At 42.6% G+C, this 19,465-nt stretch overlaps 3 protein-coding genes across 11 annotated transcripts; 1 reads left to right on the forward strand and 2 right to left on the reverse strand.

The window, feature by feature from the left end:
- Positions 1 to 1,451: 1,451 nt before the first annotated feature.
- LOC149982200 (gamma-crystallin M2-like) lies at positions 1,452 to 6,032 on the reverse strand. Of its 2 annotated transcripts, none has more exons than XM_090242271.1 (3): positions 5,875 to 6,032; positions 2,550 to 2,792; positions 1,452 to 1,778 (listed from the first exon to the last, which is right to left on the reverse strand). In XM_090242271.1, the coding sequence occupies exons 1-3, from the start codon at positions 5,902 to 5,904 to the stop codon at positions 1,503 to 1,505; spliced, it is 549 nt and encodes a 182-aa protein (XP_090098397.1). In that variant the 5' UTR covers positions 5,905 to 6,032; the 3' UTR covers positions 1,452 to 1,502. The 2 variants fall into 2 exon arrangements, with proteins under 2 accessions (XP_090098397.1, XP_090098399.1); XM_090242273.1 differs by lacking the exon at positions 5,875 to 6,032 and adding an exon at positions 4,907 to 4,969.
- On the forward strand, positions 4,666 to 11,226 carry LOC110495584 (MOB-like protein phocein). 3 transcript variants are annotated; one of them, XM_090242270.1, is made up of 9 exons: positions 4,666 to 4,939; positions 5,239 to 5,366; positions 6,461 to 6,523; positions 6,861 to 6,961; positions 7,080 to 7,122; positions 7,460 to 7,546; positions 7,949 to 8,028; positions 8,255 to 8,366; positions 8,792 to 11,226. In XM_090242270.1, the coding sequence occupies exons 2-9, from the start codon at positions 5,307 to 5,309 to the stop codon at positions 8,924 to 8,926; spliced, it is 681 nt and encodes a 226-aa protein (XP_090098396.1). In that variant the 5' UTR covers positions 4,666 to 4,939; positions 5,239 to 5,306; the 3' UTR covers positions 8,927 to 11,226. The 3 variants fall into 3 exon arrangements, 2 of the variants coding, with proteins under 2 accessions (XP_090098396.1, XP_090098394.1); XM_090242268.1 differs by having other exon boundaries at positions 4,832 to 4,939; positions 5,175 to 5,366; XR_016497507.1 differs by lacking the exon at positions 4,666 to 4,939 and having other exon boundaries at positions 5,221 to 5,366; positions 8,792 to 10,674; positions 10,780 to 11,226.
- A 153-nt stretch (positions 11,227 to 11,379) lies between these two features.
- On the reverse strand, positions 11,380 to 18,654 carry LOC110527269 (protein boule-like). 6 transcript variants are annotated; one of them, XM_090242267.1, is made up of 11 exons: positions 18,038 to 18,654; positions 16,970 to 17,101; positions 16,752 to 16,843; positions 16,558 to 16,612; positions 16,027 to 16,102; positions 15,366 to 15,526; positions 14,977 to 15,060; positions 14,612 to 14,659; positions 14,376 to 14,504; positions 14,017 to 14,124; positions 11,380 to 13,888 (listed from the first exon to the last, which is right to left on the reverse strand). In XM_090242267.1, exons 1-11 carry the CDS (start codon positions 18,053 to 18,055, stop codon positions 13,727 to 13,729), a joined length of 1,065 nt encoding a protein of 354 aa, XP_090098393.1. In that variant the 5' UTR covers positions 18,056 to 18,654; the 3' UTR covers positions 11,380 to 13,726. The 6 variants fall into 6 exon arrangements, with proteins under 6 accessions (XP_090098393.1, XP_090098392.1, XP_036838322.2 ...); XM_090242266.1 differs by having other exon boundaries at positions 14,017 to 14,127; XM_036982427.2 differs by having other exon boundaries at positions 16,970 to 17,122; positions 18,038 to 18,527.
- Positions 18,655 to 19,465: the final 811 nt, after the last annotated feature.

The raw sequence follows: 19,465 nt of genomic DNA on the forward strand, positions 1-19,465 counted from the left end.
GTGCATTGTCCCCTATAAATGAATAATAAATAATGTCTTATTTTATTTAACCAATGTATTAATTGTGTGAAAAAAGGCAATCAGGAGACCCTTTATTATTGAACTAGCCATGCCAGTTAAGAACAGATTCGTATTTACAATGACAGCTTAGGAACAGTGGGTTAACTGCCTTGTTCAGGGGAAGAACAACAGATTTTTACCTTGTCAGCTCAGGGATTTGATCCAGAAACCTTTCAGTTACTGGCCCAATGCTCTAACCACTAGGCTACCTGCCAACCCAGGAGTGATCAGGATTGGTCAGGATTGGTCAGGAGTGATCAGGAGTGATCAGGATTGGTCAAACATATATTGTTACAGGTTTTGCTTGTACAATATTTTTCTTCTCAGAACTGCATATACACTGAACAAAAATATAAACGCTTCATGTAAAGTGTTGGTCCCATGTTCCATGAGCTGAAATAAAAAATCCCAGAAATGTTTCTTATGCACAAAACCTTATTTCTCTCAAATGTTGTGCACCAATTTGTTTACATCTCTGTTAGTGAGCATTTCTCATTTGCCAAGAAAATCCATTCACCTGAGGTGTGGCATCAAGAAGCACTAATTTCCTTACATGAACTGGAACTCAGTAAAACTGTTGCATGTTGTATTTATATTTTTGTTCAGTATACATAACTGGAACATAACTGATCTAACCAGACATAGAAAATATTAGATTTATTATAGAACAATCTTATTAGTAACAATGTGATTCACACCATAATTACAATATTTTAACTTCTGACAGCACTTTAAGCTAGTTTTGATAGCACTTTAAGGTGGTCCTTAAACATGACTAATAAAAGTGTTTTGTTATTGACAAAAAAGCCACAGTGACAATGTAGGCCAGTCTATACACCCTGAAGTCCCTGGAATATTATTACTAAGTTACTGACATTAATATTTGCTTCTATATACTTTGACTGACAGGGCCTAGTAACCAATAGGAGTTCTGTTATATTGCATAAGGTGGAAGGTTACACTAGCAGGTATGAAAAGATCTTCAGGATCTCTGTTTTGGGACCTTTCTCTGATTGGGAACTTTGCCAACGTGGAGGTAAGTTTCAACTGTGTGGCCCTTTTTGTCCCAGTGACTCTGTGTCAAAGAAGCATGTAGAGTGAGTGAGATAGAAACTTGATCCTGAACATGGTCTGCTTAATGTCATATGATTCAACACTTTAATGTTAAATGTACAACATTTCAACTATATATTTACATCTTCTTATGTAGACCTGTTTGCAGTATATTCCATTCAATTTAGGCCCATATGTACAACATGTGCCTCTTGCTCAACATATTGAGGTTTGTCCTCCATTTAAGCTAAAGGCACAAACACAGACCCCAAATATCATAAATGTCACCAATTAATATCAATCACTTAATCAGAAACAGTGAAATATCAACAGCAAGCTTATTTAAACAATTGTTTTATTGACTGGTCAGAGTGGAGAGGACGTTGGGCCTAAAAGTCGGTGATCCTACGGAAGGAGCCGGTGGTGGCACAGGTGGCTCCCCATTCGCTGAACTTCCTGTACTCGCCGGGCCTCATAAAGTACTGGCGGCCCCTGTAGTTGGGATGCTCGTAGAGGGTCCAGTAGCCATCCATGACGTTGGCGGAGTAGATGTCACGGCTACGGAAACGGTCCTGGACGGAGTCACAGTCCTCGCCGAACTCCATCATCTGTCCCTGGAAGTCTGGCCTCTCGTAGATTCTCATGCGGTAGGGACTGCCGCTGGCCTGCTCGGACAGAGAGATACAGGAGAGGTAACACTGGCAAAACACAGGTCACTTGGGGGGCATGGGGAATCACAGGTAACCAGTACATGTGACATGTTTCAGCGGGCCTTAGGTTAACACAGGAAACCAGTACATCTGACATGTTTCAGCGGGCCTTAGGTTAACACAGGAAACCAGTACATCTGACATGTTTCAGCGGGCCTTAGGTTAACACAGGTAAGTCAAAATGCTAAAGTAGCCAAACACCACATTTGGTGTCAGAAGAGGGATATCACAATTGGGGAGGTCGCAGTGTGCTAACATAGGCCAGGGTCATGACAGTCACAAAGGTAGTTTAGGACATGTCCAGAATGTCTCAGAAATGTCTCTTGAAGGAACCCAAGATTATGGGCTTCCATCCATCCAACCATGGAACCTCCTCCTCTAGGCGAGTCGTAGAGTCACTTTGCTTTATTTGACATGTACCTTCAGACCTTTGGTTATCTCTCAACCATTCACAGACTCATGTGTTGTGCTTATAAAACTATGGGCCGGATTCCCGGACACAGATGAGGCCAAGTCGTGGACAAAAATCAATGGAAAATCTCCACTGAAAGTGCTTTTTAGTCCAGGACTAGGCTTCGTCTGTATTAAGGCAACCTGTCCTAAAACCACCAGTTGAGTGAACAAGTATACACTGATAAATCCCCACAATGCATTACTACAATACAGATTGAGCCATGAACAAACCACACATCAAAACCCATCTTCTCTCACCTCCCGGCTACTCACATAAGAAAAGGTACGGCAGGAGCGAATGGTGTCGCTGTAGCCCATCCAGCGCTGATATTCTGGGTACTCTCCCCTGGTCAGTACATACTGGTAGCCTGCATAGTTGGGCCTCTCGTACAGCACCCAGCAGCCGCTATCTACCTTGATGGAGTTGCAGCGGCTGAAATGGGGGTGCACATCGGGGCAGTCCGTGTCGCACTCATAGGAGCGACCCTGGAAGTTTTTATCCTCGTAGAAAGTGATCTACACAGCCAGGGTCGAAGGTCGGAGGGAAATGTTAACATCAGGTTTTTTTCTTTCATTTTACTGCATTTCAAATAAAAGTACACTTCCTAATATAAAAACACATTTTCTATGATTTCTATAATGGCAAAATATACTGCCTTCTCTGGACCAACAATTAGGTACAAGTAAGTTTGTCTCCTGTTTATAGGTCTCTTGTTATAGGCTACTACACTGTTGGTATTCTACAGCTTGTCTACCAGTAAAACAGAGATCAATGATCATTTTCATTACCAAACACTATAAAACTTAACTCTGGATTATTTTTCATGGCAGCACTATGACATTAATGTGTTGATCAATCAACCAGTTCCTTTCCAAATCAGCTTTAAAGTCCATAAAAACAAGCACAGACCCAGAGAGCTGTATACAGTAGTGCCAACTAGCTGGAGAAAAACTGGTCTGCCTTACCTTACTCATGTCTGGGCTGTTGTTAGAGCACTCTTCCTCAATGTAATATCCAGGACAGAGGGCCACGAGCCTCTTTTATAAAACTCAATCAAAGGTTGCCGGACAAGAGGTTTTGTTATTTTAATGAGCAGGGATTTGGTGGCATTGAGATGCTGCCAAGGCCTTGATCCTGTCCATACAGATAAAACCCCTGATTCATCAATGCAGATGTCCTAGCCCTGCACATTATTGACCCGCGTGCCGTGGACCACGGCCCTCTTGATACTGTACGTCTACCAAAATACATTTTATTATCCAGTAATCCACAATAAAGGGACACGTTTACTGTTTGGAATGCATCATCACAGTGCTACAGTATCTGCAGGCCCTCATTCATTCTCTTAAAGTCATCGCAACACTACGGTATAGGACCATCACAACACTATGGTATAGGCCCATCACAACACTATGGTATAGGCCCATCACAACACTATGGTATAGGACCATCACAACACTACGGTATAGGACCATCACAACACTACGGTATAGGCCCATCACAACACTACGGTATAGGACCATCACAACACTACGGTATAGATCCATCACAACACTACAGTATAGAACAATCTGCAGGTACACTTTCATTCTAGAAATAACATGGAGGCCTGTTAGAGAAGCTTCTCTATATGGAGTAGAATATGGAACATAGGAAGGAGCAGACACTCTCAGATTCCGTCCAACCACGACGTCATTGTTTTAGGGTAGAACAGTATTATAACAGAGTATAAACAGCTTGATCATAACATATAATGCATTGTGAGGATAGAATGATCTATAGAACATGGAACATTGCCATTGAGAGTAAGCTAATGGAGAATCAGTGAATATTTACAAACAGGGTATCCTGTGGAAATGCCTGATCCTACAGTAGGCTACTGCATCAGATACTGTCACAGGACTGGTGGTCAGCAGTGTGGCCTGTCAATTTAAAAAGACTCAACAGTATTAATCAATCAAATGAAAGGAGACAATAAACAGAGAAAACGACATTTGTTTTCTTACATATAAATACATTGAAGTCAAAATGACCCCCTCTTTCCCCTCAAAATATTTATGTTGAGAACAATTTAATAGCTTTCCACAACTAAACAAACATTATTCTTATTTTCACTGATCCAAATAATGAATACACCCAGTTCTTCCACCCGTGTGGATCTGAGATCTGGAATTAAATCAAGTATACATTGATACATCCTTTCTTACACACACACCATTGCTGGTATATACCTGGTATGTGTATAAGAGAGGATTTATGATTTATGAATTAGTCGGATTCGGTTGCAAAACGTTTTGCAACGGAAACCGTTCACTCCAAACGGAAAACGTTTTGCAACGAAAACGAGAGTTTCTATTGGAGAAATTCAAGTAGGTCCCTCCCCGTTTCGTTCCGTTTGGTTCCAAGAGTAAACGATAAACTATATATACACGCACACACTACATTGACACTCCCACGCACTTTCACATACGCTAACACACATAGGCTAACACACACACACAAAGACCGACACAACACAAACACACACGTTTACACTCATAATTTGCTGCTGGTGCTCTGTTCTTTATTTTATTCTTATTATTGATCCTGATGTCTAGTCACTTTACCCTGCCTTCGTGTACATATCTACCTCAGATACCCCGTACCTCTTCATGTTGATCTGGTACTGGTACTCCCTGTGTATATACTGTGTATATACTGTAGTTCCATCTTGTGTATTTTATTTTATTCCTCTTGTACTACTTTATTTTAAAACTCTGTGTCGTTGGGAAGGCTTCGTAAGCAAGCATTCCATGGTAAAGTCTACACCAGTTGTATTCGGCCCATGTGACAAATACAATTATATTTTATATTATTTGATTTAAACGGTTTCTTTTTCTAAAACGTTTTTCCAACAGAATCCGACTAATGAATACACCCCTGAAGTTCAATCAAATCCGCAATTAATTTTTTTACTGTCAGAAGATAGGCTACTTGCACTGAGAGCTGACACTTCCTCCAGCTTTGGCAACATCCGGATTCCAGTCGAGATGGTCATGGCGGAGGGTGCAGCTGTTATGAGGAGGAATCGACCAGGGACTAAAGAAAAGGTACCAGATTTTAGCAACATGGTTTAATTTTAGTGTGTTCAATGCTCATGTCTTGCATTTTTTTACTTGGGCACATTTTGTATCCTTTCCTAGAACGGCCCGTTTGTCAGCTGCTAACGTTAGCTTACTTAACTAGCTAATGTTGCTAGTTAGCGAGGCTACATACAGCCAGCTGGCTAGCCAGTCAAAGTCAGGACCTATAAGATATGGGTTGGTCACAGCTATCAAACGATGCCTGTTTGTATTGTCAATTGTCTGAAGTTATCTGAAAATAGAATCTACAGGTAGCTAGCTATCTAGTAGCTAACTACCTCGCCCTTAATCATGACTCTCAGTGCCATTAGATTACACACAAATCACTGGATGAATGTGGGAGTTTTGGTAAGAGCCGCGACACTCGGTCTGAACATTAACACGGATAGTTTGCAGTACGATTTTGGAAACATAACGACCTTTCATATCGGTGAGAAATAATGTAAAAACAACAACATGTTAAATTGATACACACCTTTAAAAAGTTAGGGTACCACATGAGCATATTTCCATTTTACAACGCTTGTTAAAAGGTACCTGTGCTAATTAGCCATCTCTGCGTCTCAGAACAACTGTGTGTAAACTGAAGACAGGCCACAAACATGTTGTCACTGAAAAACACTGTCCACTGCAACTGTGTTAACAGGTTAAACCAGTGGAGGCTGGTGGGAGGAGCTATATGAGGACCTCATTGGAATGCCATTCCAATGAGCCCTTCCTCCTATAGCTCCTCCCAGGACGGGAGGAGCTATTTTGCATTTGTGAAATAATTTGGATGTGACATGAACGTAGAGGCATTTATGGTTCTAGAACTGTACCACAATTGAGAATGGATTCATGTTTAGATGGAGTATTTGGCTTCCAGAGCCAATTCACCCTTTAAACAGAACATGTAAGGTCTTTGGACTATAAGGAGTAATGTTTGGCTCCTTTAGTCCAATATTGGGCTAGTAGCTACCTATTCGTTTACCAGACAGAGATAAGCTAGCTGGCGAGGTCTTTTTGTCAGCTGAATCAGTGCAGTTAGTTTGCCCTGCTGAGTTTCTTGTGTATGCCCACAGGACTTCTACAACTGGCCCGATGAGTCATTCGAGGAGATGGACAGCACACTGGCTGTGCAGCAGGTGGGAGTCAGATGTCTCTGTTTTAATGTTTGAAATATCTTACTGTTTGAGTCATTTGCGTATGATGACACCGTGGTTAATTGAAGAAGTCTAATCAGGCATTCTACTAGCTACGTAGCTAGGGCTGATCTGTGTGGGCAGTTCTCTGTAACATTCTCCAGTATGGATGAGCAGTTGCATATAGACAAAATATCAGAGAAACTGTAATCTTTCAAATGTAGACAACAACAAGACTGCTACTCTGCCATTTGAGTTGCTGAGGTAGAATGGCTTAGTCAGGTGATGTATTTAATACAGTTCTGTTCTGCCTCTAAAGTCTGTTTGTGGTTCTTCTCAGTACATCCAACAGAACATCCGTACAGACTGCTCCAACATGGACAAGATCCTGGAGCCCCCAGAGGGTCAGGATGAGGGGGTCTGGAAGTACGAACACCTCAGGTAGTGGCTGCCGTTTACCACTTTGAAGAAAGTCATGTGGACATCCCAAATGTGTACTGGTGCTGAAAACACATCCTCCTTTTAACATTTGGTCTTGTCTCATGTCCTCCGTTTTTAGGCAGTTCTGTTTGGAGCTGAACGGACTTGCTGTGAAACTACAGGTATGCGCTTACGATGGATCAGCAGGCCTGGGCAACTCCAGTCCTCGGGTCCTGATTGGTGTCACAGTTTTGCCCTAGTCCCAGCTAACACACCTGACTCTAATAATCACCTAATCGTGATCCTCAGTTTAGAATGACATTTGATTAATCAGCTGTGTTCGCTAGGGAAGGAGAAAAGGGGTGATGCCAATCAGGCCCTGGAGGACTGGAGTTGCCCAGGCCTGTGACATAGCTCTTCAGGAAGATCATGTTGAACATCCATTCTTCTCACACTGTGTTTGTTGGAGTGGTAACGTCCAGTAAGTCTGTTACTAACATGTACTCTGTCTGTTCACAGGGAGAATGCCACCCAGACACATGCACCCAGATGACGGCAACAGAGCAGTGGATCTTCCTCTGTGCTGCACACAAGACTCCCAAAGAGGTAAGGTCCTCTCTGCCCACAGCATTTGTAGAGGCGGATCCCTCATCCAGTTCCTACCCTCTTTCCCTGGTATAAGAATAGAATACTAATATAAACCAGTTAGACTTTTATCCAAAGCCACTTAGTCTTAGTGACTTAGTCATGCTTGCATACATTTTCTGTTTTGAAGTAAGCAGTATCCTCTACATACGACTTATAGACAAACTTGTAACTTGGGGGGCCCCAGTGGGAATCGAACCCATGCAAGCACCATGCTCTACCAACTGAGCCACACAGGACTACAAGATAGTTGTCCTCTGGCACCGACCATTCACCATGCCAGAACTAATAACACCATTATAGTCATTATTGTATCATGGCTGGTACTCAAGCCTGTTGTTGTGTTTGCTGTCTCCTGCACAGTGTCCAGCCATCGACTACACCAGACACACTCTGGACGGAGCCGCCTGCCTCCTCAACAGTAACAAGTACTTCCCTAGCAGGTAACAACTGTTTACCGTGTTCCTCTGTCTCCTGTGACTGTAACTTTCTCATTAACCCCCAGCACCCTTCACACAGAAATCAATAGTTTTTTTTATTGAACACCATTTTATCCAAATGATCATTCGCATTGTACTGATATATGCAGCTACCTACATTTGCTGTAAGCGTTGTGATAAAGTTGCTGTCTATAGATTGTGACCTGATTTGGTCTCTGTTCTATGGTAGAGTGAGCATTAAAGAGTCCTCAGTAGGGAAACTGGGTTCAGTTTGCCGGCGGATCTACAGGATATTCTCCCACGCTTACTTCCACCATCGTCAGATCTTTGACAAGTATGAGGTAAGCATTGACTGTCTTTATTCCTGTGAATAGTAAATTGTAATTACACATGTACATACTGTAAAGCAGTAACCCAAAGCCCTGAGGCTGGGATCCAATCTGATCCCGCGTTGTCGAACGTTCCAGTGGCTGCGGAGGTCACATTCACGGTTAACGCTGACTATGTCGGCACAATGGGAAATTACCTTTACATGTTAAGCGTGCTACAATGCCTGATCAGACTGAATCCCGTCCTAACTCTTACCCCAACAGGTTTCACATAGATTCAGCTGTGATTGTGATGATACTTGTTGCATTGTACTTAATATAATTTGACTCTGGTGTATTGGTTACCAGTGATTACAGCTTTCAACTAGCATTGGGTTTAGAAACGTTGTTGTGATTTTATATAGGCAAACTCAAACGAATGCTCTTGCCCTCTCCAGAACGAGACGTTCCTGTGCCATCGGTTCACGCGCTTCGTGATGAAGTACAACCTGATGTCCAAGGACAACCTGATCGTACCCATCATGGAGGATGAGACTAACCCTAACGAAGCAGAGGGCGAGAGTGACGCCTGAGGACTAGGGATCTGAAGAGGATCTGCTACACCCTGCCAAACTATTTCAAACACATGGCTGTCTCACACACCCACCCACAACCACACAATACACTAAAGTACACTAAAATCACCAGTTTTTAAGTAGAATATTTTCAATATTGTATGAACATCCTAATTTAGCTTGTATGTTTCAGAGAACAAGACAATGTTGTGGTTAAATGACTAACCAATATACACTGTGGCCAGTTAATTAGGTACACCCATCTAGTACCGGGTCAAATCCCGCTTTGCCACCAAAACGGCCTGAATTTTTCAGGGCATGGATTCTACAAGGTGTCGGAAACGTTCCACATGGATGTCGGTCGATGCAGACGGGATGGCATCACGCCGTAGCTGCAGATTGGACAGCGGGAACATTGATACTGCAAACAGCCCGGTCTACCTCATCCCAAAGATGCTCTCTCTATTGGGTTTGGTCAGCAACAATGTTCAGATACGCTGTGACGTTCCGTCGTTGCTAAATTGGTATCAAGGGACCTAACGTGTGCCAGGAAAACGTTCCCCACACCAGTACACCACCGCCACCAGCCTGTACCGTTGACACCAGGTAGGATGGGTAAACGCACTCATGCTGCTTACGCCAAAACCTGACTCTGTCATCAGCATGAACCGGGAAACGGGATTCATCAGAAAAGGCAAGGTTTTTCCACTCCTCAATTGTCCAGTGTTGGTAATTGCGTTCCCACTAGTGCTTCTTCTTGGTTTTAGCTGATAGGAGTGGAACCCCGTGTGGTCTGCTACAGTAGCCCATCCGTGACAAGGAGCGACGAGTTGTGCGTTCCGAAATGCCGTTCTGCACACCACTGTTGTACTGTGCCGTTAGTGGCCAGCCTGTTAGCTTGCACGATTCTTGCCATTCTCCTTCGACCTCTCATCAACGAGCTGTTTTCACCCACAGAACTGCCACTGACTGGATGTTTTTTGTTTGTCGCACCATTCACAGTAAACTCTAGACATTCGTGCGTGAAAATCCCAGGTAAGCCGCCTCTTTCAGAGATATTGGATCCGGTGTTCCTAGCAGACGATAACCACGCTCAAAGTCACTTAGGCCGCTAGTTTGACACATTCTAGCATTCAATCAAACAGTTACTGAATGGCTCGATTCCTGTCAGCCTACTTTATAGAGCAAGCCACAGCCACGTGACTCACTGTAGGAGTGAATCCTTTTGGTGAACAGGGTGGTGTACCTGATGAACTGTGACACCCTTTGCTAGTTACTTTATCATGTGCTTTCTGTTTGGTCCTTCGGCAGCGTTTACACAGGCAACCAAATTTTTATGGGCAAAATAATTGCTCTGGTTGGTCAAAAGACTAATTGGTGGCAAAATATCATAATTGGGCTGTCTGTGTAAATGCAGCCTTTGTTGTGTTCTAGGTGTCAGGAACTCTGGTCTAATGTAGAGCTACAAGTTAGAGCTACAAGTTAATATAACAGGTATTTAATAAACAGGCTACATTATACAGGTTGATATAACAGGTATTTAATAGTCCTGATATTTCTGACTATACTGTATATAGAACCATGTCAGTCTTCCATCCTAGATTTAAGGAAGTGGAAGGACATGATTAATTGCAGACTATAACAAAAATGGTTTTTAGGGTTTTATTCCACTAATGGCTGAGTTTAGGATTAGGGGAGGGGAAGCTGATCCTAGATCGGCTGAGGTTAAGATTAGGGGAGGGGAAGCTGATCCTAGATCGGCTGAGGTTAAGATTAGGGGAGGGGAAGCTGATCCTAGATCAGCTGAGGTTAAGATTAGGGGAGGGGAAGCTGATCTGTACCTAGGGGAAGCTGATCCTAGATCGGCTGAGGTTAAGATTAGGGGAGGGGAAGCTGATCTGTACCTAGGGGAAGCTTCAACCCAGAGCCAAAAAAGGCAACATTGCCGCAGGATAGCCTGTTTACTGGGCCAGAGGTCCTACATCTTTGACATGGCACAAGGACTGCTTTCCTAATAACTGGTTTCTATAGAAGGGGATGGGGGGTGTTTTACGTTCATGCCATTTAGGGCAACAATCTCTCACTGTATTTATTTCAAATAAAGGAGTTTGATGTTTTCATTATTGGTTAAATTAATGACAGCTACTCAGAAATGCCTTAGGTTTTCAAAGCACAATTATGTCTCATTCACTTTCTATATTCTTGTCAAATGATGAACTATTACTCAGGCAACACAACGATGTGTTTGACTGTGTTGCCATTTTGTCCCTGGTGGATATCCATTCACCGTTTCTTATTAAAATATCATATATTTACAATCAAGTGCCGTGTGTTCCTATCGTACATGTGTGACCTGTAGTCTTCACATTTCCACAGCAGTGCAACGATTTCAAACAGGCTTCCATTTCATCAGTAAGGGTTTATCAATGAAGGGTTGTTTCCCTGGGCTCAATGACACACGGACGTATCCATCCTTCTCAAGGGTTCAAACTTTATTCTTACCAACAAGACGACCCACTTCTGAACACAACAAGTCTTAAACACCCCCCCCCCCCCCCAATATTCAGAAAGAACAAGGCACAATGTAATGTGCAGAAGAACATCAAAGTAAACAGCCAAATGTCAGCTAGTGTTCAGAACTATATACAAAACATACATGCACTGATGTTAAAACAAAATCTTAACTGTAAGGTCAAGACAACTTTAGCCTCATTTATAAAAAGGGTAGATGAACGGAGCATATCTTGACTCCAAAACAATATGACATTTTTTAAAAGGATGTACTTTGGAGCAAAACATAGTTGATCTGCTCCTCAGATTGAGTAATGGGATTACAGGAGGTAGAGGTGGAATATCCCCAAACTGAACATCAAACGTCTAACAAATAGTTCAACATTTATGTATGTTTTAAAAAGCAAGACACATTGACTTGACAGTGTGGTGCTATGACAATATGGAAAGAGTAAAACCTGTTTATTAAAAGGGAACATTGAGAAATTACAGGCATGCTCAGAATACAACAAAATACTTTTCCTAACATGTCATTTCAAATCAAACGGATTCTGTTTTATTAGTAACTGACCAAATCAAATTGACCTAAACGGTTATTTTAATGATAAATTAACAGAACATGGGAGCACTTATTTATGAAATGATTCTGTCATTTGTTTTCTTCTGGCATTGACTTTCACTATGATCAATTCTCAACAAGAAAACAAGTTTCAGAGCAAAACGGCATAACTTTTCAATTATGAACCGTTGTGGAAAATTCGAGATGTTTCTACCCTGATTATATATATATATATATATATATATATATTTTTTACAGGGAAGATCATGAAATGAAATCGAATCGCAGTTCACACAAAACAAAACCAGACACCTCATAGTACATGCAATCCAGCTATTCAAATAATTATTCAAAAAAATAGGCCTCAATGAAATATGTGATGTCATAAATTCTTTAGTTAAACCTCAACTCTGACACCCATAGCTTATCAGTTATAGAATACAATCTGTAAAAAATAAAACAAATTTAACAGAATACATGCATAACCAATGAGGGAGCAGACCAAGACAGGATGCAGGAGAAAAAGTAACCAAATCGTGTAGACCTGAGTGAACCATGGGTGACTCATGACTGAACCCAGGGTGATTGAAGTTGATGAAGACGAGGCGAATAATTTACAGGCAGGAAAGAGCGGCAAAAAAAAGAGCTTGCCTTGTTGACCTTCCAATCTTGAAATGTCCCAGCCGTCACACAGAGCCGAAGAAAGACCATGTGAATCTGTTGAAATGTCCCAGCCGTCACACAGAGCCGAAGAAACACCATGTGAATCTGTTTGACTGATGTTCATTGTGCTTTATTTGTGGCCCCAGTCCAGTGGACAGAGTTATTTTGATGTTACCCCTCATCTGGAGGGCACATTGTTTTTAGAGACTCACAATCACAGCAAAATCTATATGAAACAGCTCTTGAAAACATGAGATACATAAAAATGCTAAGTGTATAAAATAATCTCCTGGTTATGTATTTTTTCATCCAGTTGGAGAATTATGTAACGATTAACTCTCTAGGGATCTATTTGCACTCTTCTGTGACAGCAGCCTAATTATTTTAAAATACATTTTCCAACATGTATTGCAGTCACATCATAAAGACAGTCATCTTGACTATTCTAATACCAATGAGATAAAACATGCCCAATGGCAGATTGAGAGCTTTTATTTAGAACTAATATTGGCAGTAATTTTTTTTTGCTTTGCATTGAGAGCTAATTTGAAAAAGAAAACGTGTGATTGGCCAATATAAAGCAGTATCAGGAAATAGCTCCCTTTTGCTTCTATACTCTGAACGATTACATGGCAAAAGTTTGACACAAATGCCAAAGGAGGAACATTCTTGTTACAAAAGATGGTTTAGCTTAACTTTAAGCTCAATCGTGCATTAGGTTAGTTATGAAACAGTTCAACAGTACAATGCAGTACCAGGAGCTAGTTATCCCTCCCTGAGTTGTGGAAAAAACACCAGAGGAATCTATGCACCTTTTCACAGTCCGGAAGTGATAGAACGAGCACTTACATCATAGTGCTTACAGTACTTTTTAGTAGCTAAAATGATTCATATTGTCAATATTCTATTAAATTATACTAAACAGATGAACATTCAGCGAGCACATAGTTGTCTGGACTGAATAATATGATGCGTGTGAAGGGTTGGAGGAGACAGGGTCATGGAGAGACTGACAAGCGGGTGGAGAGATCTTTCTGCCTGAGGAGATGGGCGTTTCATTGGCTGAAAGGAAACGTGGATATACTCTACTTGAGTGGTTCGGTGGCGGGCGGAGGGGAGGGGTCAGTGGTGATTTCTGGGCGGTACTCCTTGCGCAGGTGGGCGTAGTGCGGGTTGCGGCCGTACCTGGGCTTCAGGCTGACCGGCGAGGAGGGGTAACCTCGCCTCATGGCGTGGAACTTCTGTTCCTAGATGGGGAACGTAACAGACACAACACATGACAATCCTTCATCACAACAGACCAATAGAGATGATTCTCTAGCATGCATTATCATACGATGTCATAATAAGTTTATACTGGTATTATAACTGGTACCTTTCCTGGTTCTTGCTGTATCATCACAGGTGTCATCCCCCCTGGACTTTGTGGGTAGTATGATAACGTGTGATTGTAGGCTGGTTGCACCATGTGGTCGATGAACTGCTGCTATGGTAGAACAAGTAAGCACTGAGTACGGTTTTATACATCAACTGTCACCTAACGCTATGAAGTAGCATATGGGAAATAGTACACTGACCGAGGGAACTACAAAATGGTTGTGTTCAGTAGGTCGTACTGTGGCAAAACATTTTGAAACAGTCAATACAAATGTGCCTTTCTTATTGGACCAAGGTAGTTTTTTTTCTCTCAGTTTTGAGCGTAATGAACAGGACTCAGGTCAGGATGTTATCAACCTCTGGGATGGGGGCCTCTATGAGGGGCATGGCAGGCTGGACACAGCCCCCGTCGCTGGGCTGCTCCATGGGCTGGTACAGGAGCTCAGAGGGCTGCATGTACAACACTGGGCTGGAGGGCACTGGAGACTGACACACACACAATTAGTTGACATTTAGGATCCACCTTGCCTCTGATAAAAACCCACTCACAAACATAGAGGTGAAGAGCACAGAAGCCCATCTCCTTCCCTTACCTGAGGAACGTTCCATTGCAGGTGACTAGGGTGACACTGTGTAGGGGCCTGAAGGACACAGAGTATAGGAAACACATCAGTACCCAGGAGTACACCAGCTTTCTCCTGGGATAACACCTCAATACCATTACATCTGAACAGCTGACTTGGCTGTCATTGGCTGAGGTACCAGTATTTACAATGGATGTCTTATGATGCTGTACTGGTGACTAACGTTAGCCTGGTCCCAGATCTGTTTGTGCTGTCTTGCCAACTCCTATGGTCATGGACAACATTGCCTATAGAACACAAACAGATCTGGGATCAGGCTGGTCAGCTGAGCTGTAATGGTGTTGGTGAGACGATCCAGGACAGTCTGCTCTGACCTGGTAGTGATGGTAGGCTGGCTGCTGGTAGATGGGTGGAGGCTGGTGGGTCAGCATGACTGGAGAGCCAGGCACTGAGCGGGACTACAAGGACACATGTAACATGCAGAGGACACCAGCCATGTACGAAAGAACATTTATCTTTACACCAAAAAAAAGCAAATGTACAATAACTTAAGATTTTAATCAAATGCAATGAATTGTATAAAATGACTAAAACACTGTAGGATGTCGTGTCTGTTTCCTGGATGAAACATGATCAGTAGTCTCTCTATGATTCTCACATGTTGCTGTGTGTTCAAATCAAATCTTCATGTAGAATGCACATTTCATTCACCACCAGGGAAGAGGTGGCATGAGCACATGGCTGAGTGAAGGATAGGACTCACGGGCCAGTGGTAGGGGGCGGAGGGGCTCATCTCTGGGGTGTGGAAGTAAGCCACTCCGTTGTGGTAGGTGTAGGGGTACCCCGTAGGGGTGGTGAGGTACATGGTTCCACAGGGGGTGGGTATCATGGCAGGAGTATGGCTGGACACAGAGAAGCTGTTTGCTGAGTGGAGGAGGAAGGAAGCACAAGTCAACCACCAGGTTATGTACAAAGGCAAATGTTATCGACACTCAATCCCAGGTGATGATTCAGAATTTTAAAGCCAACAAGTGCAAGAGCACATTAGTCCCCATCCACCACGATCAAGATAAGACAATATATGGTATGATAGTTCAAATGTTCAATGATGCATTACAAACGTGTTGAAAAAGTCATTTCCACCACTATGTAATGCTATTGCTTCAGCTGTCACTCATCTACAGCATGGGAAGACAACCCTGTTCCTGAGGTGCTGCAGGATTCGGTTCAATCTAGGCACCACACCTGACCAAATGAGCTAATTGATCAGTTCAGTGACTGCCTAAATTCACCACACCTGACCAAATGAGCTAACTGATCAGTTCAGTGACTGCCTAAATTCAACACACCTGGTCTTCCAGGCCGGTTAAAGCACTTCAGGATCAGGGTGGCCTACCCCTGCTCCGCGGTGCTCTGTTACTTACGGTGACCTCCCACTTGTTGCTTGCGGACGGCCTGGCCGATGTTGAGCCTCTTGTCCCGGAAGCACAGTCTGTCAGCCTGGGGATGTGGTGGTGGCAGAGGGACAGGGGGTATCCGGTACAGATTGAGACAGATCACTTTACACTGAACATTTACTACCTATGACCATAACTTTACGGGTGATGGACTGGGCTAGATCTAATGTGTATTTGAGCTGCTGTCCTCTAGAAGGAGATATAAGGTTTGTATCGTATCGTCTCTATCCCATATCTGTACTAGAGGTCGACCTCTAATCTGTACAGTATATTGGCTCTACACTCTTAGAAAAAAAGGTGCCGTCTAGCACCTAAAAGGGTTCTTCGGCTATCCTCATAGGGGAACCGTTTTGCATTCCATGTGGAACCCTTTCCACAGAGGGTTCTACATGTAACCAAAAATAATTATACATGGAACCAAAAAGGGTTCTCCTATGGGGACTGCCGAAGAACCCTTTTGGAACCCTTTTGTCAAAGAATGTACTTTTAGTTACTCACATCATGAAGGATTCTCTCTGTATCCTCCTGGGTCTCAAAGGTAACAAAGCCATATCTGTGGGATGGACACAAACACAAGGCAATGATACTGTGTCCCTGGATTACATTTCCATTGTCATACCTTAGTTAATAAACATCATTGCAGGTGTCATCCAGTCTGCGGGGCAGAACATCTACAGTTTAACTGAACTCACCCTTTTGACACCCCAGCACGGTCAATCACTATCTTCACCTCCTTCACTGCTCCATGCTGGGAGAAGAAGCGTCTCAGGTCGCTCTCATTGGTCTACACACAAAAAGAACACACCCATTTCATGGTCCAGTAACATGCAGCAGCAGCAAAAATGTCAAGTTAGGTCGCAAACACAAAACCAGGAGGCCCTATGAAAGTAAAGAAAGAGACAAAAGTCACCTTGAAATCAATGCCTCCCACAAAGATGCGGTTAGGGATGACGGTGCCAAAGCGGAGGGCATGGTGAGAGGGAGAGGTGTCGTTGCTGGGGTCTTGAGACACTGGAGCAGGAGGAGGAGAGGGAGTGCTGGTCTGCGTGCAGATTGAGATTAGCTTGAAACAGAACAAGAGCATCACTGGATTGGCCATCCTCACCAATGCTGAGAAATTCTGATAATGTAGCAAAAATTAGCTATTTTACAAAGCAATATTGTTTGATATCTTTAAGACAAAAGGTATGTTGTAAGCCTTTGATCTTTCAAAACAAACTGTCTCTACAACTGTATTCTTGGGGACAACGGCGCCTTGAAAAGAGGTTGTCTTTGTAGATGCACTTTTGTTTTGTCTAGAGCTGGGAATAACTAGCCAACCCTGAGTGACCTTTTGCTTTTTAAAGCCTATCATATGGCTCACTGAAATGCATGAGAAACTGCACAATGCTAGGCTAGGGTTTAGGAGAGAGAACTTAGCTAGTTAGCTAGCTAAAAGCTAACAAGAGTCAGCCAACACATTTTCGATCAGGAGAAACATGCAAGATCAATCACCATTTACCAATAAACGAGTTACAACATAACTTAATCTGGTTTGGAATACATTATCTACATCAAGCGACATATAACTGAACATAAATAACGCTAGTTAACATAACTTATCTAGCTAGCTATCTAAACTAAAGACCTTGCTAACTTTATGCACTGGAAGCTAACATTAGTGATAGCTAGACAATATCGTTAGCATTCAAGAGTGACATTTTAACTTGCTGGTTATATGACATTAATTTATATAATTGTAGTATTGGCAACCCACATTGTTACATGAATCACAATTAAATATACCGACACAATCAAACGCAACACTTATCTGTTTAGCTACTTCACTAAACACACATATATATATATATATATATATATATATATATATATATATATATATATATATATATATTTATTATTTTTTTTACAACATATTCATCTTAGCTAGCTAGCAAGATGGCAAGTAAAGTTAGTACGCTGGTGAAAGGTAACTTACGGTTATTTCGTTCTCCATCGTGGACACAGTGCTTAACTAGATGTCGTGAACAAGTAAAGTGGAAACAAATAATTCAGCAAGACAATGGCAGCTCAAGTTAAAACACCTTGCAAGGGAGGTGCACACAGCCAGGGACAGCCGAGCCTGTATCAGAGTCATCAACACCAGTCTATCTGCAGTATGAACGAAGGGAAAATATCTGGCGCTTACCAGATTGAGCTCGTCCTAAACCACTCATATTCATAGGTGGGCTACATGGGTTACATTTCTATTGTTATAGTTGTATTTAACCAGAGAAACATGTATCTATAGACTATTGTTAGTTTGTTTCCATGTGCCAAAGGTAGGAAACTTTAGAGCAGTCGCAGGTTAGCTAAGCTAGTTTAATTGGGTTTTATTTCCCGCTCTTCAAGGCTCTGCCGCCCTCAACTTGTCCAGATGGCACTTTCCCAGTCCCCGATGACCACGTTGATGGCGGGTAAAAGCCCATTTTTTGAAAACCGTTTTTATTGAACAATTTCAGTTCATTCCTACATTAATTTACAATAAGTGTGCATGAATGAACATGGTAATTATCGTATTATTAACATTTTGGCACAAATATTCTACAAAGAAAACTATGGCCCGAGTCTGTATGGTTGGTACCGGGTTCTGTACCAACCGGGTTCTGTCTTGCCTGGTTGCCATTTTTTTTTAAAGCTCATGTTCAACTCCTTGTACTTCATATTCACATGACTTGGAGTACAAGGACTGGAATGTTATCTAAACAGACTGGCAACCAGCATTCTTTTGCTAGGTCGTTACATTACATAGGCCTATTGAAAGCATTGAATTGATTTTGTGTGCAAGCATCCAATATTGCTATTAGTGCCTAATACGTTGCACGTGTTGTGCAGTAAGGTACAAGCGTACAGGTGCTATTATTGGTTGCTTTCCCCTGCTCAAACGCTGCATGCATAAACCAATGGTTGCCTTCCCTGTCATCAACTGTGTAGTTTTGCACCAAAATGCTAAAACACAAGATGTGGTTAGTTGATACATAAAATACCTATCCGGGCGTTATAAAATCTGGCGTGTGTCAGCTACGTCAGAGCAGAGGAACACGAACATTGCCATGCCTTGTTTTGTCGTGTTCCCTGGCCTATCAGAATGTCACACCTGTTCACGCTGCTGGTGCTCGGCTTACCTACCTGGGAGCATCGAGGTCCAGGGAGGCTGGAGGGTGAACCGTGCATTTCTCCACGGTCCTGGGAGAGACAGGGTTTAGTGCCATGAAAGAAAGAGACACTGCGAGAACTCTGTCACCAGGCTTGCAATGTCTGTGCTGCACTTACCAGGACGGTATCGTTTAACCGCCAACTGTGGGCCATGAGCACCGCCATCCACCCTCTCCTGCCCCATATCTCTCACTCGGGGTTGCTTTGCTTA

The sequence above is a fragment of the Oncorhynchus mykiss genome, chromosome 7 (genome assembly GCF_057628025.1).
Source record: "Oncorhynchus mykiss isolate SJ-2025 chromosome 7, ASM5762802v1, whole genome shotgun sequence".
Lineage (NCBI taxonomy): Eukaryota > Metazoa > Chordata > Actinopteri > Salmoniformes > Salmonidae > Oncorhynchus > Oncorhynchus mykiss.